The 26,284-nt window shown below is 37.0% G+C and overlaps 3 protein-coding genes across 3 annotated transcripts; all 3 read right to left on the bottom strand.

Annotated features, from left to right (window-relative positions):
• Nucleotides 1–232: 232 nt before the first annotated feature.
• LOC112181668 (serine/threonine-protein kinase PCRK1) lies at nt 233–4,871 on the bottom strand. The gene is made up of 9 exons (XM_024320051.2): nt 4,685–4,871; nt 4,396–4,538; nt 4,040–4,137; nt 3,434–3,645; nt 2,178–2,876; nt 1,881–2,029; nt 1,262–1,486; nt 912–1,061; nt 233–526 (listed from the first exon to the last, which is right to left on the bottom strand). Exons 1-9 carry the CDS (start codon nt 4,869–4,871, stop codon nt 233–235), a joined length of 2,157 nt encoding a protein of 718 aa, XP_024175819.1.
• An 11,193-nt stretch (nt 4,872–16,064) lies between these two features.
• LOC112191672 (glutathione S-transferase T3-like) lies at nt 16,065–17,480 on the bottom strand. The gene is made up of 2 exons (XM_024331099.2): nt 17,014–17,480; nt 16,065–16,936 (listed from the first exon to the last, which is right to left on the bottom strand). Exons 1-2 carry the CDS (start codon nt 17,386–17,388, stop codon nt 16,412–16,414), a joined length of 900 nt encoding a protein of 299 aa, XP_024186867.1. The 5' UTR covers nt 17,389–17,480; the 3' UTR covers nt 16,065–16,411.
• A 934-nt stretch (nt 17,481–18,414) lies between these two features.
• Nucleotides 18,415–21,142, bottom strand: LOC112203144. The gene is made up of 6 exons (XM_024344158.2): nt 20,554–21,142; nt 19,819–20,340; nt 19,248–19,391; nt 19,091–19,164; nt 18,677–18,751; nt 18,415–18,438 (listed from the first exon to the last, which is right to left on the bottom strand). The coding sequence occupies exons 1-6, from the start codon at nt 21,140–21,142 to the stop codon at nt 18,415–18,417; spliced, it is 1,428 nt and encodes a 475-aa protein (XP_024199926.2).
• Nucleotides 21,143–26,284: the final 5,142 nt, after the last annotated feature.

The following is a 26,284-nucleotide window of genomic DNA, read 5'->3' as shown; positions in this document are numbered from 1 at the left end:
ACCAATATCAAACTATCAAAGGATTTGGCCACAAGAAATAAGCCAAAGAGTCACTCTTGAATCTCTAGGGGATTGGAAGAAGGGTTCCGGCCAAGATACATTAATCCAAAATGCTCCACCGAGTTTCGTCACGTTTACCATGGTATCTAAAATCCCCATCTGGATCGTCCTGAACTAGTCCATCATTAGTTTAAACACCAACTACAAAGATAATGTACCATTATTCTGGTATTTATCTCTTGTCTTCAAAACTTGCAGTGCTACCCAAGGTGGATTGCTCTGACACTGGGGAAACGCATGACGTTTCTGAACATGTTGATGGAGGGGAAGGCGATATTGGCAAGAGCTTTCCGGCCATGTAGCCTCCTTCTGGAGTAATGTCTATACTAATGTAATTGTCACCTTGTCCACCGTGTGATTCAGAAGAGCCCAGTCTGCTTCCAGCAGATTCAGAATGTGCTGGGGAGAAGTCTCCAGTGATACAATTTTGGTTGGCTTCATTCAGGTAATCTAAAGCATAAACTACCTGCCATTATATAAGACAACAAGCTCATATTATGCATACGTGTTTAGTTTGATTCATGAGCTAATTAGCAAACAGGGAAACTGTCAATGGTCTAACAGAAAGAGGAATTTCTATTCAGTGGTGATATGACAGAGCATGGTTGCAATTTATCTGTTTCACAGTACCAATATTGTGAGTACTAAATTTGTCTTGTTTATGTTTTGTCTCACTTAATTATAATCAGCTCCTTACATGATGGTGATATATTATGCCTGTTTCAAGTTTTTGTCTATGCATCCAACTTAAATGAGTCCTAGTTTTAAGCTTATATATATAGCCCTTATTGCATTTGTGAAGGGCTTGTTACTTGCATGTTTCCATAGTCTACTTAATCATGTGGACGTACCTTATCCATAGTTAATCTCTTGTAAGGATCCCTGCTGAGACATTTTTCTGCTACCCGAACCATCCAATAGAGTTGATGCACATCATGCGCATCTACATTCCTTGGGTCGATTAAATCTGGGTAATTCCTTTCTTTCAATAGTGGTCTTGCCTGATAAGAAAGTTATAGACTGGCTTACGGTGCACATATGTGAAGTATATCACTAGAAGCCTGCTTTTTCTTGTTTTATTTAGTAATCAGTAGTTAGTTTCCTCTGGTCTGCAGTATATACTCCTTTATTCTCATCTCTTAGGCATGTTATATATGTATATTTATTAAAAAAAAAAAAATTACAATATGGAAGCTCTTACCCATCCCACAAGACTTTTCCCTCCAAGCTTCTTGTCTGTAGGCCTCATTCCTGTGATAAGCTGTAATAGAATGACCCCGAAAGCATAAACATCTGTCTTGGTTGACACTTTCCCACTTTCTGCATATTCTGGTGCCAAATATCCCAAAGTTCCGACAACTGTTGTTGTGTCTGTTGATCGATCTGAGTCTTCATGTTGAGTTCTTGCAAGACCAAAATCTCCTAGCTAGTACATAAAACATGTTAGTTTATTTAAACAAGGAGGTTCAATGTAAGAGTTTAGAATGTAAAATCTACTGATCTGGCTCAAGCTCTTTTACTAATATCCAATGCACTTGAAGGGCAGCTTACCAAACTAAACAGAATGAATTCACCTCAGACTAAGTAAAAATGCTATTCTAGCTGCACGAATTTTCCAGTCTAGTAACTACTAACTACAGCAAGGAAAAAAAAACACGTACAGTTTCTGATGTTTCAAATATGCTTATAAATCATACTTCTTAAGCATTGTATAATACTGAAGTAAATAGCTTCATGTTGATTAACCTACATGACTAACTAGCTACCTCATCATGATATCATCAATCGGTATTAGCTGCAGTCATATCCGAGTTATTTACCAGGGATTCATAATCATGTGACACGAGGACGTTGTTTGGTCTCACGTCCCTATGGATGATGTTGTTCTCATGCAGATATTTTAACCCTTTTGCAGCTCCAGTAGCGATTTTTATCTTCTTATCCCAACTGAGAGGCCTGGTGTTATGTGCTGCATACATTTATCAAATTTATTTCAGTGGTAGACTTCTCTAAGCTGTAACAGCCAATATCGAGGAATAGATTTCATGTCAATTGCCAAAAGCTTGAACAATTTCAAAGTTAAAACTCTTTTCTAGTTTAGCTTGTTTTCTTCTTACTTGATAAATGTTGATCCAAAGAACCGTTGCAAACATATTCGTAAACAAGGAGCCTCTGTCTTCCTTCTGAACATGATCCTAACAGCATAACCAAATTTTCATGTCTTGCTTTGCTGAGTACATGAACTTCAGACTTAAATTCTTTCTCTCCTTGGAAGCTTGCATTTTTATGTTGCTTTACAGCAATCTTCACCCCATTCAGTTCTCCTTTGTAGACTGAACCAAATCCACCTTCAGATAGGAAGTTCTTTGTGGAAAAACCATCAGTAGCAGCTTGGAGTTCTGCATAAGTAAAGTCTCTCTTCCATCCGATCTTTGGTCGTTGATTATTGCAAACTGTGCAGGTTGAATTTTTAAATTCCTCATCTGCTTGACATTCTCCTATCCAATCATTCTTGTAGCTGTGCTGTTTAGATTCATCTGGGCTCCCAGCGTTATCTGTTTCCTTTTGATCACTCGCTTGAACCCTTGCAATTGGAGGAGGGACTTCTGCCTTTCCTCTTCCAGTATTTGTAGTGATTTCTACCTCTTGAAAATGACCAGCAAGAACAGAAGGTAAGGCTTCAGTAGTCCCAAGGCTTGAAGTTGTTGGCTGCTCATTTGATGAGGAAGCAGATTTCCCATAATTAGGCCATGGGTGTCCGCGAACATCAGCATCTTGTTCTTTGCCATTACTGATATTTGGAAGACTTGGAGTTTCTAAAACAAAATCCACTTTTAATCAAGTTCTTGTGTTTTTACTGACCATAAGCAATGTGAAATTATGCATGTTATTGCTGTCACTTTCTATCTAATGTACTGCATTGCAATTTTGCCCCATGTTTAGATGATAAGGTAAAAATTTCATCAGACACCTAATTTATGTCCGGCCAGAAATTCAAATCTGCTAAGCAATTTTTTTTTCCTCTTTTGATTAATTAGGAAATTCTCTAGAAGAAGTATGAGGTTCGGATTCTGACGGCAACATGCTATGAGACTGGTATTGGCCATAATTTACAAGAACATTCTGTAGTGTTAGTAAGAGGCTAGGGGGAAGGGTGTTTAGAAGAAGAACAAAATTTGTGCTTTCATTATGCAAAATGCAACTATAGTCTATAGATGAACAGCTATAAGTAGCAGTTTCATTTTCTTTGACTAGACATGGTTATTATTTTCAGGAATTAAAGGATCATATCAATGCTTAAATTGTCTAATTCATGCAACTTGAAACTCAGAGTCCTAGATAATTGAGATGACTTGCGAAAATCTTTTCTTACTTTTAGGAGAGAGTTCTTCATCTCCGGGTATCATTTCATCATATTTTACTTGTTCTTTGATACGTCTCCTGGTGGTGCGCCTTTCAGCTGCTGGCTTGCTGTTCTCAATTGGTTTTGGGCCTCTCAGTTGTTCAACAGAGTTGTTACGCTTCACCCTCGATATACCACATGTCAAATTCTCCATGAAGAATTGCTTGTCTTTCTTCATTTGCCTGCACCAAAAATTCAGAGGCTTTCAAATTTTGGAGTATCTATGTACCTCTACTTTTATTGGTTTCTGATGGTACAATAGCTTTGCCAATTGGCAACCTTTAAGCCTCAACTCTAAACCATAATTCTTCATCAGTAGTAGCATGATTTTTCACATCTAGCTTGAAAAATAATCTAACCATTCGGTAGCTTGGCAGAAATTAAAATCAAAGTGAAGCATCTTCTAATTGTTTCATGTAAATCTAAGAATCTTTAAATGATTTTACATTTCATCAATCATCATATGTGTTTTGCACCTCCAATTTGTGTTAAGAGGAACAGATTGAAATAAGGTTAGATGACAATGGCTGCAATGAAGGCACAACTGTAACTTCTTAAAATCTTTTGGTAACTGACCTATCAAGAATAACCCACGTTGCTCCTAATCCTTTGGCAGCATCTGCAGCAACCATCTTTGGAGACGGGCCAGCGAGTACTTCCATGTGGAACTTAATCTGTGTTTTTAAGAAGTACAATGATTTTGTTAGCATTAGCTTGGCAGATGATGCACCAAAAGGTACCCTCTACCTTATTGTATTGCAGGCTGCAAGTACTCTATCAAATAATAAATGATTTACTTCAGATTCTAAACTGTATATTCTCCATACTTATTTGGACTTGCATAATAGTAGTATTAGTACTTGCAATGAATTAAATGGAACAATAAATCCACAAAAACAAATAGCAGGTTATGGTTGCAATTCTTATCAGACCTCTGCGCATTTACATATCTGAGAAATCATTGTAATTTCCACTTTGTTACGATACTCCTCCGTTTTCCTCTCAATCTCTTCTTGAATGACTTTCTGGTTTGTTCCAAAAAATGAACTGGAATCCATTTTGTTCCTGTATCCCACTGAGGACAGGGAAGTTGAGAAATTGGATTGTTAGGAAAAATTAGAGGTTAGCATAATCAGTATTGTTTAAAATAACTAAATTGTGTTGTTCTTTTACCACATATTCCAAGGTTCTGTTTTTCAAATCAAAAGCATAAATTCTTACACAGTCTCCCAGCTTTCATGAGAGATAACGTACTAGGGTTATTAACCTGGTGAAGAACTGCAAGAAGTGTAAGTTCATCCCCAGGCTTATGTGATAAGCCATGCAGGACTAATTGAATTGTGCTCGAACTAACGATGTCTTTAGATGCATCCTGGATCACCACTATTTTCTGAGCTTCTGCTGTCATAATTTATCTGTAGCTATATGTAGTTCTTCCAATGAAGTTTAATATATTTCACTCAGAAAAGGATATGTAGGGGTGAAATACAATGACATGGAAAATTTGCAGTGATTTGGAAACCAGAGCGTGGAACTTTATAGGGGCCTATTACTTTATTTATACTACACATCTATAAGTCAAATCTTGTACAAAAGAAACTACCACAAATATTTTTTTTTTTCCTGATGTTGAGAAGCCAAGAGTTTGTTTTGGAAAGGGGAAGACCTAGTGGAAGGTTAATATAGCTATTTGGGATGAAAATGTGCAAAAACTTTTTTCTCAGAAAAATGAGAAAAAGGTGGACAAAGTATAACTCTCAATATCAGTTCATATTCCCCTGATTCAACTGATTCTGAGAACTAGAGTTGAAAGTTGAAAATGAATCCTAGAAGAAATTATAGTGGTGATTCCAGGCAGGCATCTCCATAGTTAGCTCGAAGGCGCATATTCGTATATTCAAGAATGAGACCTGGGGATTTGTGCATCTTGTAGGGACTAATGACAGTATTTAATTAGGGTAATTTGTTTATCTGTTGTTAAAACCTATGCTTTGATGTTGATGGATGAACTGTAATCGAGTGGCTTGCCTTATGAACAACAGTTGGGATCAATGGTGAGGAAACCAAAGCATTGGATGAAGTCTCTTCTTGTGGGTTAACTATTAGTTTATTCATTCATTCTGAGGCCTTTGTGCTAATGGTTTCTGGAATCCTGACTGTCCATTTGTTGGACATGACAATAAAATTTCTAAAACTGCTTGTTTTCTAGCTATTCTTTCATGTTATATCAGAAGGAAGGTGATTGTTACAGATCATTTAAGCATCACCTGGCTATTACCTTAATATAATTCTTTTGGACTTTTGCTAGCTGCTTAAATTTTGTAACGATTGAAATTCAGTAGATACTATTTTCTACTATCAAATATCCACGGCGGTTTTTTGCTTTTATATTACAGCAACAATGATCTAGACCTCCAATTAAAAATAATAATAATAAAATAAAATAAAAAGACTCATTCCACTAGAGTGAATAGACCAAATGGCCGTAAGTTTATCGGGCCGATTTAATTATTTATGTTTGGTTATATTTTGAGGAGTTTGTATTTGTATTTTGAGGATCGAATCCCAAATACGAACCTTCTCTTGATTTTAGTTATAATCTAAAGTAAGTTAATCTTTCTTACTACTTAGACTAATTCTAAGGGCTTGTTATCGAATAAATTTGAAGTCTTGTTCAAATGTTTATAACTAAGAAAGAGATGCTTATGAATCATGCCATCTTTTAGATAAAGGTTGGTTTTCCTTGATACTATAAACAAATCCTATATATTAAGATTGTTCTACTTCAAGTAAGTTATTTGATCTAACCAATATATGCTAGCATTAATCCTTACTCAAATTGTTCACCAGATCTGTACTGAAGTTCGTAACCGTGTAAAACATTGTGGCATGCCTTCAGCTGTCTTTCGCAATGAACATCATGCCTACCAAGTATCCACATAAAACAACTTCAACTTACAATCCATTAAAATAGTGCCGGGTATCATAAAACACTACGAGTCTAGCATTTGGTTTAGTGATAAGGTATTCTCCTCCTAGCAAAATGTCGGGGACATCTCAAATTCAAATCGTCTCTTCCTCTTCAACAAAAACATTAAATAAATAATAGAGAACGACCTAATACGGATGTAATTTTTTAGGTCAATCGTTGTCTTAGAGCTTTTGAATTTATGCTCAACATGGAAGGTACAAAAGCCATTACCAAGACTATATATAATCCAATCCAATCCAATCAATGTGAATTATATCATGATTGGGAATATCGCTATGACTTAATAATGAGAAACAAATTTAACAGCAACTTCATCGGTCCATAATTTCGAAAGAGATTCATTCATATTCTGGTAACCTAGAATTTAAGATGGTGATGGGAGACCATTCACTGAAGGCGATCCAATATAGAAGGAGGGGGGGGGGGGGTTGGGGATTGGCTTTGTGTCCATGTTCAATTGGGAAATGTATAGTCATGACATTTTGTATCAAATTAGCCTTGTTGGCGGTGGAAACGAACATAGATAGTACGTTTCATTTCAGCCAATCAAGTCTTACATGGTTTACCAATTTTTTATGCTTTATATGGACTAATTAAGCCACTTTACTAAACGTGATGGACATAGTTTCTGAACGAGTCCATTACTTGAAGATAGGTTCATTATCCTTGATTGTATAAATTGATAAAAGTATGGTGACAACCAACCATTTCACAATCTTTGATCTCAAGAAACTTTTTTGCAAATCTTTCATGAAGTAATTTTGATGTAACAATTTAAGCCATTTTTCATTTTTTTTTTAATAAGAAATTAAATTACAACAAACTTATTCTAAAACAGGTTAAACAGCTTAAGCCTGATCTATCAAAATTTAAAGCATGAATAACTAATAAGAGGAGAACCACTGCAAGTGGCGTAGTGGTTCTTGCCTAGTTGGGTGTGCTCCCCAACTTAAGTTCGAACCCCGAAGCTGTCAAAGTGGCTAGGCACTGTACTGCAATGCACAGTTGGAGCATTTCACATGCGCCGAAGGGGTTTATCTTGGGCCTAGGAAGCCTTTGGGTTCCCCTTGACAAAGTCAAAAAACTAATAAGAGGAGAGAATTGCTGCAAGCCCTCACCGAGCTTGAAAATCATACATTTGCTATTGCATCGGCCACAAAGTTTGCTTGTCTCTAAATATGTTTGAAAATGAATTGATAGGATAGAATTTACAAGGAAGTGAATATCCTCAACCAGGATTTTGATTCGTCGAGGGGTTGCAATGAGACCATTAATACTATCAATCCATAGTATGAAGTCTCTTTTCATTTAGATTGATAGAACCCGCCTCAATTTCCACCTTGAAATTTGATGTAGACTTGTAGGGGCCACCTTAAGAAGAATTTTGCTGAAAATTCGACTGAATTATCCTTAAAATGGACTACTAATATGCTTCTAATTAATATCATCCAACCTAGCTCAAACAGATAAGAGCTGCATACTTCCCAAATTAACTACAAACTTTAAGTAATGATATAAATGGGTCAAATACCCTAAAATCTCAAATACTAAGTTTAAGCATTGGGAATTAGAGCAGTCTAAACAATCTGGCCTAAATAGGGTACAAGAAAGTTAAACAAGAACCTACAAACAAAAGTTGGAAGTGGTGGTGTTATGCCTCGACTCCTATCATGCCGGACTTCAGCTAACACTGGGCAATGTGAAACCAAATGGCTTAAGAAAAAGCATTTGAAAATGTTAGAGTGAGTGAACAAAAATAAATGCATTAAAGGAAAAGAAAAGCAAAGCTTTAATTCTTTCCCAAAATTTTTCTTTCATTTAAAACCATGCAGGCAATTCAATTTAGTATGAAATACTCAATTAGCAATAATGCAAAAATTAAATAAAAGAATCAAGACTAAGACTATATATAGGAGAAGAGCGAAGAAAAAACCCTAACGCGCTTGGCTTTCTCCATTTTGCCGTCATGCCTTGTCTGACGGCATGCCCTCGTGGTGGCTTCATCGGATGGGCTTTTCAAGGTGTAAGGGTCGATCGATGATCATCCAGTATGCCCAGTCAGTGTGGAGATCGGATGTTGCTGGGATCAGGTGTTGGTCGCTGGGTTTCGGACGCTATGGATGGGAAGGCTGTTGGGGATTCAGTGGTTTGTAGCGGCGTTCGTGGTCTTCAGGGCACGATCTTGTTGGCCTCTGTCTCGGGGTCTTGTCAGTGGGGATAGATCCGGGCGGCCGGATTGGGTGGGTAGCGGATTTGGATACAACTCACCGTTGGTTTGGCCTGGTTGTGGGTCATGGTGAAGCGCCGGTGCTGGGTTTGGTCTGTCTGGTGCTGGGTTGGTCTGCACAGGTCGTGGAAAGCAGAGGTAGGCGGGCAGCAGGATTCCGAGGGAGCAACTGGTACAGTGGCTGCAGATCTAGACATAGGCTTAGGTTAAGAACTATGTGGGTCAGGCATTTGCTTTGGGCCCAAACTATATTAATTTATATTTATGTTTTTTATTTTATTTATTTATTTATTTTTAATTAGAATTGGCTTTAAGCCAGATTTAAGTCCCTACCAATATGAGTCAAGGCTTAAGGTTTAGGGTTTTAGTTTGTGGTATTAGTAGGTGTTCTATTTGTGTTAGGTATTAGTTGTTGCGGGCACACTGTAAGTTGTGGTAGAGACAATCTTCTCTTTGACCGTCTAGAGGGTCATTCCTGTTCTGGAGTTGGGTCAGCAGCGATGGCGAAAAAGTCTAGCCGTGGCATAGACAATCATCCTTGGCCTTCTAGTGGGTCGTTCCTGTCTGGTTTGGGTTGGAGGCGATGGCGATTTGGAGTATCAATGGATTGACGGTGTTGACATTAGGGTGGTGACAGTGTTGGGTTTACTTTAGTCCTATGTCTGATGGTTCAGCAATTCGCTTTGGTCGGGTTCGAAGTCACAACGAGTGTTGGCTTGGTCGATCAAAGGCAGGTCAGGTGGACTTTGGGTGTCGAGTTAGTGTTAACAAAGTTGAGTATTAAGGATTCACTGCTCCTGCACATGTTGTCTTTGCCATATAGTTATTGTGCAAGTTTTTTAGTCGGAGCCCTTTTGGCTCCAATAAGTCATTATAGAGTTCCAATGTGAAATCTAGTGGTCATTTCTGTATAAGAGATGTTGCTCAAAATCATTGTAACCAGTTCATTATTAATGAAGTTTCTTATTGATAAAAAAAAAAAATAGCAATACTGCAAAATCAACCTGAATAGATCTAATAATTATCAAAAGTAACAACAACTAGAACCTCACCCGTAGCTCTCACTAGATGGGCATTAGGTTAACATTATCCATAGCACTCAAGAGGCACAACTACGAGATTAAGTTGATTTTACCATGACATAAAATCACCAGAAAATCCAATAATTGCACAGGTCACCATTAGCACTCGCGCGATGGCCCTGGAAAGATACCATAAGACTCATCGATAGCCAATGGGTGTGAAACATAGACTCAACAGAACACCAACACAACATGAGAATTTCTAATCATCAACGTCAATATCTAGAACACTAGTACATCCCCACTCTCTTGATGCCACAACAACAATTTTAGATACCAATACATCCCCTCTCTCATGATACCTCAACGACATTTATGGACACTAAATCTTCCTTATATTTCACTAGGCCAATAACCTCAACATACAACACTTTTTGCACAACGAAAAAAAAAAATTTGTTGTGTGATGAGGGAAATTGAATCATACAACACGTTTAAAAAACTTGCGTTGTATAAGGCTATTAAAATTCAAAAGTTTTTAGCTAAAAGGTAATTGCACAACACTTATAATAATGGTCTATTGTGTGAATGAAAGAAAATTGAGCGGCACATTTCCCTCCTACCTTGACTCAAATCTAGCTCTAAATTTGTACTACATAGTACAACAGAATAGTTATATCTATTGTATGAGTGTAACTTACAAAATGTCATACAACAGTTTTTTACTTTGTGTTGTATGATCAAGGAAGATATTTTGGGAATGTTTGGATGTGCCTTCAATTGCCACTCTTCTCCCCCAAACATACAAATTTTGATTGACATATATGTGATGATTGTAAGCTCCTACAACATAAATTACTTATTTATGTTGTCTGAATGAGAAATGCTCATTCTAGCGCCAAAACTGATACTTTAAATCACATAGCGGGAACTTTTCCTCTTTGAAGCCTCAGCTCAAATTTAATGTATACATTATCAGACAACCTAACCTAATCTATGTATTGTCTGATTATGAATACAAAAGAAAAAGGAGCGCGCCTTTGACGTTTTAACTAAGGCTAGACTTTGTCTCCAGCTCACTTAAACAAAAATAGTCGTTTCCTCAAAACCATCTCTCCTCAAAACATCATCTCCTTTGGTGTTTTACTCTCTCTCTTCCCAAATCGCTCTTCTCTTGCTATCATCTCCACAATCCTTTCCTCCATCTACATCTACATCATGACCTTAGCCTACACACATCACCGCCGAGATTAGAGTTCTATTATCTTGACTCAGCCGTCACTTAGGTTCCATTTGTGAAGGAGGAGGATTCTCCGCACTGGAAAGAAGGAGGAGGTTCTTCGATCTACTGATGAAGATTAGGGTTCTTCGATCTCTGGGTTTACAACGTCGATTTGAGGATTTGTGGTCTACTCGATTTGGAGGGTTTCACGGCTATTCGATTTGTGGGCTACCGGATTTGGGGATTGTGGGTACTCGATTTGTCGACGTAGTGAGGTCCTGGGTTAGAAAATAAAGAAGAAATTCAAAATGAGGAAGAAATTTTAGTTTTCTTCAACCCATTCTCTCAATCCTCTCTAGGGTTCTCTCATTCCTCTCTCAGCCTCAACAAACCAAATAAGTGAAAGAATTACAGATCGACCTCCTCGGCTCCTCCTTGACCCCAGCGGGCTAGCGACACTCCTCCTCTCACTCTTTCCTTGCCCTCTCGTCATCTCACAGAGGCACAACCTGAGCCTAGGCGCTCTCTCTCGTTCCCTCCCAAAGTCCCAATCTTTGCTTGTAATTTGTAACTTTGTAAGTCTCCCAATGACCCAATCTGAAATTTGCAGTTTCAAAATTATGAATTGTTTCACTGTTCGAAATCTGAAATTTGTGGCTTTATTTTTTATTTATTATTATTTTTTTTTTTTTGCAACTCGAAGGCTTGAACTTGAAATTTGAAATTGCCGCAAGGCTCGAACTTGAAATTTGGATTCTTTCTGCTTCAATTTGGTGAGTTGTGAAACAGGCCAGCCTCTGCTTCAATTCGGTTCTGACTTTTTGAAGTTGACACGAGTTGTTTTGTTAATTCACTTAATTGTTGGATTATATTCAACTATTTGACTGATTGTTAGTTGGTTTTGACTGATGATTGGATTAATTGTTAATTATTAGCATCATCTGCTTACTTACTTTAGTTACTGATTGTTAATTGATTCTTAGTACTTACTAAGTTCCTAATTGTTAATAACTTAATTGTTATATATAGAACACAGAAGCATAGTAAATTGGTTAGTTTGTGAAGATGTCACGGTGTTTTTATTGTGGTTTGTTATGGTTAGGTTGTGTGAAAGAAGCATAGGTACTTGCAGGTTCATTGTGGAGTGGATTAGTGGTCCAGACATTGGGATTCTAAGCTGCCTACTAATGATGAGGAAATAAGCCCAGTGCTGAGCTCATTTCTTGAAAGAGCCCAGGAGAACATAAAAAGCACTTGCTCTAATCTGAATACGACTTTTGTTGAGAAAGGTGCTTGTAGTTCAGGGACTAGTAGGCTCAGTAAGAGGATCTAGGCAAGCTCTGCACAACGATTCAACAAGGCAAGTGTGTTAACTTTTGGTATTGCTTAATTTTGATAATTATTAATTGGGAATTGTAATGCCTTATCTCATTGCTTATTGATTTTAATGTCATGATTTGGTGTCTTCTGCAGTCAGGAGCATTCAAATTGTCGAGTGAAGGCTTTGTGCTACTTCAGTTTTCTCCTACAGCAGGTGTTTGAATGTATGATTGGAGCAGAAAGTAGGTGATGTTTTGTTAGTACAAACACTGAATAGTTTGTGGAATTGTAGAATTTGAAGAGTAATTGTGAAGGTTCAGTATGGCTATATGTTTACTTTGGAAAGTCCTATTTTCAAACATTGGAATCCTATAGGCTATAATTTTGATAGTTCACTTTTCATTTCCTAATATTGAATTCAAAGGTGATTTGACTTATATAATGAATGTATAAATATATGAAAACTTTACTTTGTGTAGGTATTTTCACTATCAGTGAAAAAAATTGGAAGCATAGTAAGCCTTGGTACGAGGAAGTCTTGTGAATTTTTCCATGACCCTTTTAAGGGGAAAATGTGTCATGTCTACTCTATTAGTTCATTTATGCTTATGAATGGGAGTTTAAACTCCCTCATGACATGTTACCTGGGGTTTACATATCTATGAGTACAAATTTAGAGCATGTAGAATAGTACATGTCTAAGATGCAGAACATGAAGGCAGAGAGGCTGCATCTCAGTAACTGTCATCTTCTTTGGTTTTACAATGGTAACTGTCCAACTCCCTGAGGTGGTTTTTACTGCTAATTGAAGAACATGTTTTTGCATTGAAATGAGCTAATATTGGTTTTTTGGGATAAGAAATCTGAAGGGCTATACCAGAAGATAACAGTAGCTGTTATCCGTAAATTTTTGTCTACCAAACAAAACAATGGAATTGTGAAGTAAAATATCATTCACATTTTTTTACTATATAGATTTTGTTTAGAGTGAATCTTGATCTGGATGTTATTTGCTTGTGTCTGAGATTCGTTTCTTGAAGAAAATTGATGTGAATTTGGTTTTTGATACTAATTGTCTTGAAATAAGGTATATGCATGTGATTATTATTGCCATCAGTTCTCCTTGGTAATCTTAACTGATGTTTCTTCTTGACTTTCAGCAACTTCCATTTTGTTTTCTGACCTTACTTATGGACTTAGCAATTTTGTTCTATAAATTTTGCCATGGTTTTGGAAGGTTATTAATAATAGGGATTCTTTCTGTGGAAAACTGGAGATCTTCTTGATGATGCACTGTCACTGTTTAATAAGTTTTGTATTGCAGAAATCAGGAGATTTTCTTGTCTTAACTGGCCTGAATGCTAACAATGAAATATAGCATAAGCTTTCTTTTTTACATTGTGTGATGATTTGGGAACAGGTACATACATGAATGCTAATAGATTTATAACTTCTGAGAATTTATGAGCAATCCCTTTGGTATTTTCAGTGCAATAATTTCCTACGTAGATCATACATATATCTATATTCTTATCAGATTACAAAGGTAATGAAAGTTCGCATCTTTGGACCAAATCACAGATTTACCATTTTCTCTCTACTCCATATTTGTGATCGAGGCCCGTCATGGTTTCAATGAGGTACGTATTACTACTCATACCTTATCATGTTTTATTCCCATCTTTTATTTCATCTCTTGTTATGTGTGTAAGAGACAGACTTAGGTGTTTCTAAAAAGCACTTGCTAACTTTTGAGCCTTTAGGATTAGAGAAATTTATAATTTACTTTGTATAGTAGTTTTATGTATTGCACGTATGGAGTTGTTTGAGAGATCAGTCTTCTAGGCTCATCCTCTTTTATTTCATGATAGAACAAGGTTATGTTATGGTCATTAAGCTATATCTATTACACCTGCACCATGTAGCTTAGTCTTTGAGTAACTTCAAAGTGAACTAAGAAGCAACAGTGGACTATCTCTTCTTAAAATGTTGCATTCAGCAATATATTTTTTCATTCTTCCCTGAATATTATTGAATGTTGTTCTCTAATAGTTGGTTTACATTTCTTTCTTAGTAGCAGTGAAGTTTTATGAACTAAAGGCCATGAAGCCATGAGTATCTTCTTTGAATCCTAATTTTTTGAAGCCATGACTTTGTATGTTGATAAGTATACCAAATTTTTTGTCTTGCTTTTCTGTTGTCATTGTGATTCCATTACTCTAATGGGTACGATTAGGCCTAACTACTTGCATAATTTTTTGGGATGTTTATAAAGCTGTGCACTTTCTTGTATAGTTGCATAATGTACTCTTCCTATATGTTTTGTAGATAGCATTGGAGGGCAGAACTTCAAATAGCAATGAGTTAAAGGTTATCATTTTTGGTAATTGAGAATACAGGAAAGCAAAGATGCTAAAGAATTTGTTCAAGGAATTTGCCAACCATCAATGCAGACTTTATTAGAGGCATGTTTTGAAACAATATGTATTTGTATTAGCTTTTGCTGTCCCAATTAGATCAGCATGTATGAGAATACTTTTCTTCTTTGAATGTTGGCTTGGATGATTGGGAAATGCTCCCTTTTGACATTTGAGGTATATAGAATGGGTTGGATCACTCATTTGATGGATTTATAATGTGTTTTCATTCCAATTGATCAATGTTCATTAGGTAAATTGGAGCATTATTATGCATCGTACAACAGTTTTACATAATGGCAATCCAACATTGTCTGAACACACAAAATTGGGTCATATACTCAATGCATTTTTACATATCACACAATGGTTTTACAAAACTATGTCTTCTCATTTACGATCAGACAACTGTAAAAACTGAATTCTGTTGTCCAAAATCTAGTCACACAACAATCATACCCTACAACTGAAGTGTGAGGAGAAATCAGACGACAGTGAAATTAAAAAATACGTTGTCTGACTAGGCTTTCCAACAACAGCTTGAAACAATTTTGTTGTCTGACGCATGCACCTACCATGCTGCGCATGGCTGCGCGGCAGATGTGCCTGGCATCTGTCGAGGAAAGGTACAACGCTGATAACAAAGAAACTGTTGACTGTTTGTGTTTCATACAACGGTTTTCCACCATTGTGCCATTTTTCATCACACAACGCTCCGATACACAACGGAGATCGTCCAAATCACACAACGATTTTGGTCCGTTGTCTGTTAGCTTTTTTGGCCTAGTGTTTTTTCAATAATGTTTCTAGTCACACATTATACTCTATACTAAAAGGCAAACCCCAAAACACTGTTCATTAATATTAATTACTGTTCAATGAATAGTGATAGGTTGATTTTGTCCCTGTATTTGCAGCAAGTGTACGTTGTAGTCGATCTTCAAGTTACATGCAATTTTCCTTTGTATATTTCCCACATCTGCAGAAAAGAAATACTTTGGTGAGTTACAAACATTATTTCTCATAACTTCTCTACTTTGTAGTCCATCAAGAGCTACCAAAACTTAACAACTTCTTTAAACTCTCTCTCTCTCTCTCTCTCTCTCTCTCTCTCTCTCATATATATATATATATATATATATATATATATATATATATATATATATATATAGGAAAAATCATTTTGTTCTTAACCACTATGATAGTCCCAGCCAAGCCAAATAATTAAGGCAAAAATCAACCCCGCAACAACTCAGGGGCTTAGCAACTAGTGAATACTATTTCTCAAATTTTGAATGTCCAACATAGTCCTCATATTGGCAGATACGTACTTAGAGCATCTCCAATGGGTTTGTTATTTGGCTTTGGTCAAATTTGAATTTGACACATGAGTTGGCAAATTTGACATAGCAACATGAAGACTTGTTTTAACTCCAATGGAGATGTCAAATTTGAATATTATTTAACATAAAAAATTCTATTTTAAGAGTTGTTTTCCTTTCTTTCTTTTTGTATCTTGTAAATCAAAGATCATACAAGGCAAATGGTTCCATTCATGGTCTTAAGATTGGAAGAATTTGAGAAAGAAGATTACATAGCAAAACATAATGCACATTGATCACATAAACATATACAACTTGACTGTCACGAAAACAAACTGATCCAACCTAAAAAAACTAGAAGGCTTTCTTCAAAAGAGCAACTAGCTAGTCTTCAAAAACCATTGGAGGAATAAACTACATCAAACTTCATATATCACCTTGCAAAATTTTCATTTGAAGTTTGGAATAATATGCCCTTTGCTCCGGATTCATAGTAGATGTATCCATAGACATAATTCTCATCTCAGCCTCAATTTTCCTATTCTCAGCCTCAAGTTTCCTAACTCGCAGTTTCTCCTTGTCAACTTCAATTTTCTCCTTCATAATTTCTAGTTTTTTTTCATCTCTTTCTTTTTTCTCTTGCTGTAATTTTTTTATTTCCACCAACTGATCAGTTGTTTCTTTCAACTTTCTTTTCTCAGCCTTCTTACCCGGTGGTCTAGCCACTGGAAAGCAAGTGTTTTCTTCTTCTTCAATAACTATGTGAGTGCCGATAGTTGAAGATGATGAGATATTAGTTATAGAAGGTTTAGATCTTTGCTTACTTTTCTTGCTGTCCAGCTCTTGCATTAGTTGTATCCACTTTGGTTGGTGCCTTAACAAAATCCAAGCATGATCAAGTGTGAACCTTCTCTTTTCTTGTGCTTCAAACATCTTCTTCGCATCTGCAATCTGAAGAGAGTAAAAAGCAATTAAAAAAAGCTGAAACATTATACCATCAGACTTCAGTATCTATATTTAGTGTTTACCTTGTCTTGTTCAGTCTTTCCACTTTCATGTCTTCCATTTATAGCTGCAAAACATCCTGAAAATTTGTTCACCACCTTTTGTATTTTTCCCCACCTTTGTGTCAGCATCGGTTGTGAACGATCACTGTTGAAGGACTTGTACTGATGATAGTACTCAGTAATTTTCCCCCAAAAAGTATGCAGCTTTTGATCATTGCCTTGTATTGAATCCATACTAGTATTCAACCAAGCACTGATAAGGAGTCGATCCTCATCTACATTAAACCCGGGACCTCTTGGAGACCTTTTGGTAGCCATTTGAGAGATCTCATCAGCATTTTCCTGATCTGAGTCTTCCGTGAAAAAACTGGGTACCTGTGAAGCTTGAGAATCCATATGGGAAGTCAACAAAAATAACCACAAGTGCAATGCTGAAGTTCAGTTGGGGAACAGATGAAAACCACTTAATGAAGGTTATATAGAGTAATAGCCAGCAGTGAATTAAGTTGAGTTATTGTAAATTGCAAAAAGTTGCAGTCTGCAGGTCTAAGTACAATTAACATTACTGAGAAATTAAACACAAAGCAGTTTCTGTGAGTCTAGACCACAGAGTTATTGTCAAGTACAATTAGCATGTATCCATAGAAGTATTATAAACCTATTTAAGTTGATTGATGCTGCAGTGCTGTTTCAATACATCTGATGCCAATTTGCATTTAGTATTGGTACCTATTTAGTACAATGGTCATTATTATAACACGTTTACTGACCTACAGTTGGTATGGAAATAACAGAAATGATTTCTTCTCCTACATTTATTAACACAAAGTGAACGTACCATACTGCATTTATTAACACATGTGACTGATTGAATCTGATAAGCTTCACGTATTTACTAATTGCTTCAGTGTATTTGATTAATCCTTGCAGCTATATAACCAAGTTTAGATCAAGAAAATAATTTTTTTGATACATACTGTGACATGATATGAACAGTCATAGTATGTATCTAAATACCTGATCAAGGATGCACATATTGTGTTTGTGAATAGCTTTAGAGTGGTTAATTATTAAGGAATATAAACTTATTCAAGTACATTTCTGTTCCAGTTTGCATACAGCTTAAGCAATATAAACCTATTTAATGCACAACAACTATTGAATCCATTTTGCACACAGAGAAAGTAAAAGAAACATGCTTTAAATCACATCGGACTGTCGTTTCCATTTTGCTCACAGAGAAATCAATAGAAACTGAAGTGTTGCACAACCAAACAGCTTTATTTTCCATTTTGCTAACAGAGAAAGCTGAAACCAAATTAATGCACAACAACAAACTTTTCCATCTTAAGGACATTTCATTTACAGTTGGTAGCTAATAGAGAAAGCAATAGAAACACTCTATTAACTCTTTTGCATTTATTAACACAAGTAGCATTTATCAATCTGCACAACAGAAACAACACAAAATCTAAAAAATCAAAACAGAAAAATGCATTTAACTCATCTGCATAATTCCTGCCGTAATATATGGGAAGGAAAGCCAGAACACAAATCTCATTTCACATTCTAAACAACTCAATTTCTCACAACCAAACAGCTGGAAATAATTGCAAGTTGAGTAATTTCTCACCTAATCGGACTGTTAACAACCAAACAGCTGCTCACAACAAAATGAAGGAACCAAGCCTCTCATTCCACTACCAGAGCCTGAAGAATAAGAACTTGCTGCAACTACTTGAACAGCCATTGCCATCGCCTGAGTGGATAAAATGTATTACATAAAGACCAAGCTAGCAAGAAACATAAGCTCTACCAACATAGAATATATTTTTACATACTCATAATAGCAGTTGAGTTGTGCATGTATTGAGGTAAATTTGAAAAGCTAATATTATTACAGCAATAGCTCCTAATACAAGATCATTTACTTTCCCAAGCCTCTATCAGATGATTACACTACTCCTTATATTGTAATATTTGAGCCCATTTTCTGCAGCTTCTTTTCCCATGTAATGTGTGATTTTTAACAAGTTTTTCAGTCTAATGAATATGGTACCTCAGCTTGAATCAATTATGGTATGAAAATTTTATTTACCATGCCAAAGAAGCTCCATAACAGTAGCACCTTCCTTCCTACTTTATCCATCAAAGCCATTGCGACAACAGATCCTGGAAATTTCAAGAATCCATCCAGTCAAGAGAAGATGCAATAGATTTAGATAGGAGAGTATGCTACTGCAAATCAGAGTTACCTGATATATTTGCAATTCCTATGAAGGCATTAGCAAGGCCTGATGGTACTCCGGCACTTTTGAATACAGTTGAGGAGAAATAAAAGACAGCATTTATACCAGATAGCTGTTGTCTATCTAATAGGGTTGACCCAATAAAAACAACTGCAAAAGGAATATGTGAATAACAGGGTACTTCCGGAAAGCCGAAAGATCATGAGAAAGAGGAAAGGCATACACCATAGACGAATGGAGAGATAGCCCAGCTATAAGCAAAACCCATAGGAGAGCCTGGAAAGTATCATATCTACCTCTGAAATGGCGGCCAATACTAACAAAGCAAGAAAACAGAAAAACTATCAAAATAAGATTTTTACGTTGAAATTGCAATACAATGCATAGTATCAAAATCAAAGATTTACCTGCAATAGCTCCTTCACCTCTCATTGCTGTACACCCTCAATTATCTGTGCCAAGATAAAAGTAAATGTCAAACCGAGAATCAAGACTTTATATACATCCAATAGTAAACATAAACAGTAACCACAATACAGAAAGTGCCCCAAAACTATCAGAAACAATATCAACTTACTGATATTAGCCAAGTGACTTTGCCACAAGTGCTCAACTAGATCTGCTTGGAGCATAGTATGAGTTCCCTTGTCACGAATTCGCAAATGATTGCTGATAAAATCCTCAAACTCTATTGTGTGATTACGGGAAACCATAACATCATCAATATCCATATCTGGTTCAGCATATTGCCTTGCAAGAGTTTCAAGATCATCTTGTGCAGCACGCTCAACTCTTTCATCTTCAATAATCATGTTGTGCATTATCACACATGCTGTCATGATCTTTTGAAGCATTTCACGATCCCAACAACGAGCCGGTCCACGAACAATTGCAAAACGTGCTTGGAGCACTCCAAATGCTCGTTCTACATCTTTCCGACATCCCTCTTGAGCTTTAGCAAAATTCTTTGCTTTCTCTCCTTGTGGACATGGAATGGTTTTGACGAAAGTGGCCCATGAAGGATATATGCCATCGGCTAGATAGTATCCCATTGTATATTCATGCTCATTGATCTTATAAGAGACTGGAGGGGCTCGACCTTCACGGAGGTCAGCAAATAAGGGTGAATGCTCTAAGACATTAATATCATTATGAGAGCCTGGTAATCCAAAAAAAGAATGCCATATCCAAAGATCATGTGACGCAATAGCTTCAAGTATCAATGAAGGTTCACGATGATCTCCACGAGAAAACATACCTTTCCATGCAACCGGACAATTCTTCCACTTCCAGTGCATACAATCAATACTACCAAGCATTCCAGGAAATCCACGACTCTCACCAATCAATAGCAATTTGGAAATATCATCAGAAGTTGGCCTTCTTAAGTATTCAGCACGAAATACATCAATAACAGCTTGGACAAACCTTCTCATAGCTTCAATTGCTGTGCTTTCACCGATTCTAAGATAGTCATCCACAGCATCTGCCCCAATTCCATAGGCAAGCATCCTCATTGCAGCGGTAACTTTTTGAAGAGACGATAGCCCAAGACGTCCTGCTGAATCCCTTTTTTGAACAAAATAGGAGTCACGAGCTTCTACTGCAGCTAGAATTCGAAGAAAAAGATGTCGATGCATCCGAAACCTTCTCCGAAATACAACTTCTTCATGAACAGGATTTGCAGCAAAATAATCATTGTAGAGTGTTTCGTGGCCTTGCAATCGTTGTCTATCTTTATATATGCGACCAGGAATTGAGCCCCGGCGTCTTCTTCTTCCCATCTCTTGTAGAGCAGTAATCTGCAGATTCATCAATTCTTCGTCTGATGATGAATTGGCAAGCTCCCAAAATTCCTCATTTGCAGCATCTGAAGATGAATCTGAAACATTTTGATCCATGTTCCTAATATTGAAGAAGAAAAAAGATACTTGAAGAGAGGAAGCTCGAAGTTTTGGGTTTTGGGTGAGACCAGAGGAAGAAAGAGGAGGTCGGATCTGAGGGGATGGGAGCGATTGAGAGAGAGATAGATTGGTTTGCAGATGGGTTGGTAAATCAGATCGGAGGCGCTGCCGACGAAGTTAATCGCAGGTGGTGGCTATGTCACTGGGCAGGGCAGTGGGGATGAAGCGCGGGGCCTGTGATGATCTCCTTGGTCGGACACTAATTAAGAGCAAGAAAGCCTCCGTTGAGATCTGGGTTGACAGCATCTCGTTGCCTCTGAACTCAACAGGGTTGACAGCATCTCGTTGGCACGACGTACTCTTGAGCTCTTGTTGTGTTCTTCTTCCTCCTGCTCTTCTTCCTGAAAAAGATGGGTGGCTGATTCTGGGCGAGCCGAGGCGAGGAGCAAATGGTGGAGCGGGGGACTGGAGAAGGTGGCCTGGCTTGCGAAGCAGTCTGAACAGAGTAGCACGTCGGCGCCGAATCCGATCAAATATCCCATATTCTATTCATGGTGTCAAGTCGGTGAGAGAGAATATGGCTGTTGATTAAGAATTCTGCTATCCAAGTAGTGAGATCACGAAAGGGAAAGAGATCGAGAGAGAGTGAGGGAGAGAAAGAAACAATAAAAAAATAAAAGACCGAGAGGGGAGAAGCTGTCAAATTTGACAGAGCATGGTGGTATGTCAAATACACGTGTAATAGACTGATGGGTTGGAACTACTTTTGGTTGGTCAAAAGTATACGTTAGCTGTACAGATGGCAAAAGACCCATCTGTTGGAGATGGTCTAATAATATTTTATGGAAAGATCGAGTAAAAATAAAGGACCTTATACTAAAGATGCAAAACAAATGGTTGGTTGAAAATCGTATATACTCTCAAGAGGAGACAAACTGACTCTTCTTAAACCAAATCAGGTATGCCAAATCATGTTCTTTCTTGTTCTAATGTCCTACTAAAAATCACTACTCAATTAGATAGTACATATCGTAATTTCTTCTGGGTAATAATATGCATACACCCCCAATTGCTTGGTCTCATATCTGCATTCTAAAGAATAAAGGAGACCTTGGAGTTAGATCTAGCTTTGTGTTTAATAAAGCTGCCCTAGCTAAATTGGGTTGGAAGGTGTTAACTAAACCTCTAAATTGGTATATTAAAATGGTTAGTGCTAAATATCTTCGAAAAACCTCTTTTTTCATTGCTAAAAAGACTAGATGCTTTTCTATAGCTTGGAAATGTATCAGTGGAATCTTTCTAATATTTTTGTTCTTAGATATTGTATTTAGCATTTAAGAAATGAACTTGTTTTTAAAAATAAACAAACTACTCCTACTGAAATTCTTTACATTGTTGCCAATATGATCTACCAAGCAAATGAATCATTTTTAAGACCTAAATGTAAAAAGGCTCAGAACATTATTAAATGGTTCTCTCTTCCATCTAATTATGTACAACTGAATTTTGATGGTTTAGTTAAGGAAAGATATAATTGTGCTTCAAGATTGTCATTAGAGATGAACATGGTAAACCAATTCTAGCTTCTTCAAAGCATCTTGGTCGATCTGATGTTCTTATAGTAGAAACTCTAGCTTTAAGAGTAGGACTTCATGCAACTCTAGTTCATGGATATAAATTTATCCAAGTTGAAGGTGATTCCAAAATCTTGATTGATAACATAAATAATAGAATTTCCCCTCCATGGAGAATTAGAAAGCTCATTCAGGATATTTTGAAGCTCTCTTCCATTTTTCACCACATTACTTACAAGCACATTTGGGCTAAATACTGATTACTACCCTGTGGTTTGGGTCTAAAATCAATTCAGGATCTGAATTTCTAATTTAATCAAAAACACCTCTGCACTTTCAATTTTAATCTAATAGATCCAATCCGTTAGTCTTCTGTTAAGTGGGTCCGTTAATTCGCTGACGTAATTCATGTGAGACTTATGTTTTATGATGTGATGTTAAGGTGGTATGCATAGTACGAGTGGGTCATAACTTGAACCCACAACCTTTTACATACAAGTCACACAACAAACCACCACACTAACCTCACAATATTATAAAATATGGGCCTCACATGAGCCACGTCAACAAGTTAACGAACTCATCACTTAACGGAAGACTAATGGATTGGGCCTATTAGATCAAAATTAAAAGCACAATATGAGTGTTTTTGATGAAATTAGATGTAACGTCCCGTATCTCAATTACCCGTTTACTAGTCATTTGGACGGTAAATGACCTTTATTTTCACTTTTACTATCGTTTCAGTACGTTTAGTGGCCCTAAAAGTCGACTTTTTGTTCGGGTCAAAATTTGAGAAAATTTCCTTCATGAAAGTTGTAGAGGACGTTAAACCGAGCGCGTGCATATGTGGTACGTAAAAATCGGAGTTCGTGTGCGAAAGTTATGAGTGATTTAAGAAATTTACTGTTCATGGTAAGAAAATTATATATATAAGGAAAATTACTGTGGTAGGTTTCCAAAACCGGAAACCCACCTTTCTCTCTCCTCTCCCCCGATTTTCCCCTCTTTCTTCTTCGGGAAATCCTTCTTCCCTTCGATTGGCCGCCGTCCGGCCATCACCCGGCAGAAAGCCGGCCACCACAGGGTCGCCTCCTCCCCCTGGTCACGCTGGTGCCCTTAGTTTTCGATGACTTGGCCGGAAAAGCTCGATTTCACGCTGGGAAGGTAACGGTTGCAGTTTTGGGGTTTTGCCGATTTCCGGCCATTCCGGCCACCTCCGGCCACCATATTCACATCGAAGGTTCGGTTTTTGCAGGAGATTATTTTGCCTAAGGTCTTTCTTCTCAATTTGCAGTGTAGAGGTCGAATCGATCGAACCCGATTCTAGGGTTCTTGAGCTTTTCTGGAAAATTTTCACCGGCTTGATTCGACCACTTCGAGGTAAAATTGGGTTGTGTTGTAGTTGAGAGAATCGATCAGTGTGTTGAGTAGGTGCTACTGTCAAAATATGGTGGCCATCAGAGGTAGTGGCCGCCGGCGCGTGGGGCCCACGCGCTACCACTGTGGCGGCGCGTGGAGGCTTGTGTGGGCAGTGTTTTAATTTCAGTTTTAGCCCTTTAAATTGTATAATTGTTGTAGAGGTTAATTATGTGATTTTGGTTAAGTTTGGGAGAAGTTTGACATGGATTATGAATTTCCGAAGTTTGGGAGTTTCGGTTGTTGAATTGTGGGAATCCGACCTTCGGATTTCCCTTGTTCCGATATGGAATACATTAATCGACGGATGGATATTAATGGTGAAGTTTGGTAAGGATTGGTGAAGTTTGATTGGGTGTGGAAGAGGATTGGAGAAGTTGAGGTTATGGGTTTTGAGATTAATTATTGATTATCGTAAATAGTTATCAAATTGTTGTTTACGGATTATAATTGTGTACAGGACGTGATACCGACCTATCGCTCGACGAGGATCCTTACGCTTGGATACCACGTTAGCCGTATATCGTGAGTGGACTTTTAATTTTTAAAGATTGATACATGCATATATATTTATTTTCTTCCGAGTTGATTATTTTATTTATCCATTTACCTTCTTGAGCATACGGTTATTTTCGGAAACGGTTTTGGTTAATTGATTTATTTGGAGATTTTATGGCGTGCGGGGTCACGTCATTGGATTACGCTTATCTTCTTTTATTTATTTATTTCCGATGTGATTTCCGGAGTTATACTATTTATATTATACTTATATTCGGTAATTTGAGTTATTTGGATAATTTGGTACTCTAAATTGTGAAGTTGTGCGGTTTTGGGAGCAGGGTGGCTCCAGGAGTTTTTGGGAGGGTTGTTTAGAAGTGAAGTTGAAATTCTACAGGTTTTGGGTTACCCATTTTTAAGGGAGGTTATGCCAAAATTTTTGGTTAACCTTCTTTAAAGGTGGGTCCGGCGGGGCCACTTCGGATTCCATGGTAGAATCCGGGGCGGACCCTATCATTAGAAGTCTAAGGACTGAATTGATTTTGGACTCAAACCATAAGGTAGTAACCAGTATTTAGGCCAACAAATTTCCTAACAAATGCAATCACAGATATTGGACATATACAAATTGTTGCAAGCTATAACTACTCTACCTCTTTCAGCTTCTACTGCCTTGTATCATGATCTTCTAGGTTTTGGTTGTTTTAGGGGAGACTATATTTAGCCTTTGTTTATGGGAAGTGAAATTTACACTCTCATTTTTGTAAACCACACTCCCTTTGCCATTTATTCCAAAAATACCCCTAGTTCTTCATCCTTGTTTTTTGTTTTTTTTCATTTATGTTCTTTAGTCTCACGTTTTGAGTTCTACGGGAAAACTTCTTCTTCTCGTCCCTTTCAATCATAAAGGCTCTGCTTCCATTGCTTAACATTCTAATTTATGGTTAGAACACTAAAGGAGCCTAAATTTAAGGTGGAAATCACCTTATCTCTAAATTGAAGAATTTCAATCAACCCATGTTTTCAATCAACCCCAGCTCCATTCAAATGCGTTGAAGATGACATTAATGCCCAGCTTTTCAAGTTGATTATCGAAAATATTATCAAAGTTCTCTAACTATTAGGAATAACTCGAAGAGATCTTTCAATAATCACCAGATTCTCGAAGATCAAAAATATCTTCTATCCATTTTCTGGTCTATCAAAGTTGAACTCGAAGTACATTCTAATCATTGCATTAGGAATAACTAGACTGGTAGATAGAGGATCTTTTTGGTGTACGAGTTGATATGGGAAGAGAGAGAAGATGATAGAGAAAAAGGAGATACAATTATTTTATAGAATGCAATGAGTGGCAGGAAAAATATAAGAAGATGATAGGGGTAATTTGAAAAATTTAATGAACAAAGGAGATAATGGGAGTGTGGTTTATAAAAAAGGGAGTGTAAATCTCACTCCCTTTGTTCATATTCTTCATCAAAAGAACAAAAAAGAAAGAATTTACACTTCCCCTTTCTTCTTTTTTTTTTTTTTTTAAATTCATTTTTTTATTATTTTATATTGTGGATTTACTTGTGGTTTGATTATTTTTTCAATTCACACTTTTGTAATTTTGTCTATTTTTTTATCAGATAAACAACTCAAATGC

Source organism: Rosa chinensis, chromosome 1 (assembly GCF_002994745.2).
Source record: "Rosa chinensis cultivar Old Blush chromosome 1, RchiOBHm-V2, whole genome shotgun sequence".
In the NCBI taxonomy this organism is placed as follows: Eukaryota; Viridiplantae; Streptophyta; class Magnoliopsida; order Rosales; family Rosaceae; genus Rosa; species Rosa chinensis.
Note: the sequence above shows the minus strand (reverse complement) of the source record. Positions and strands in the feature narration are given on the sequence as shown.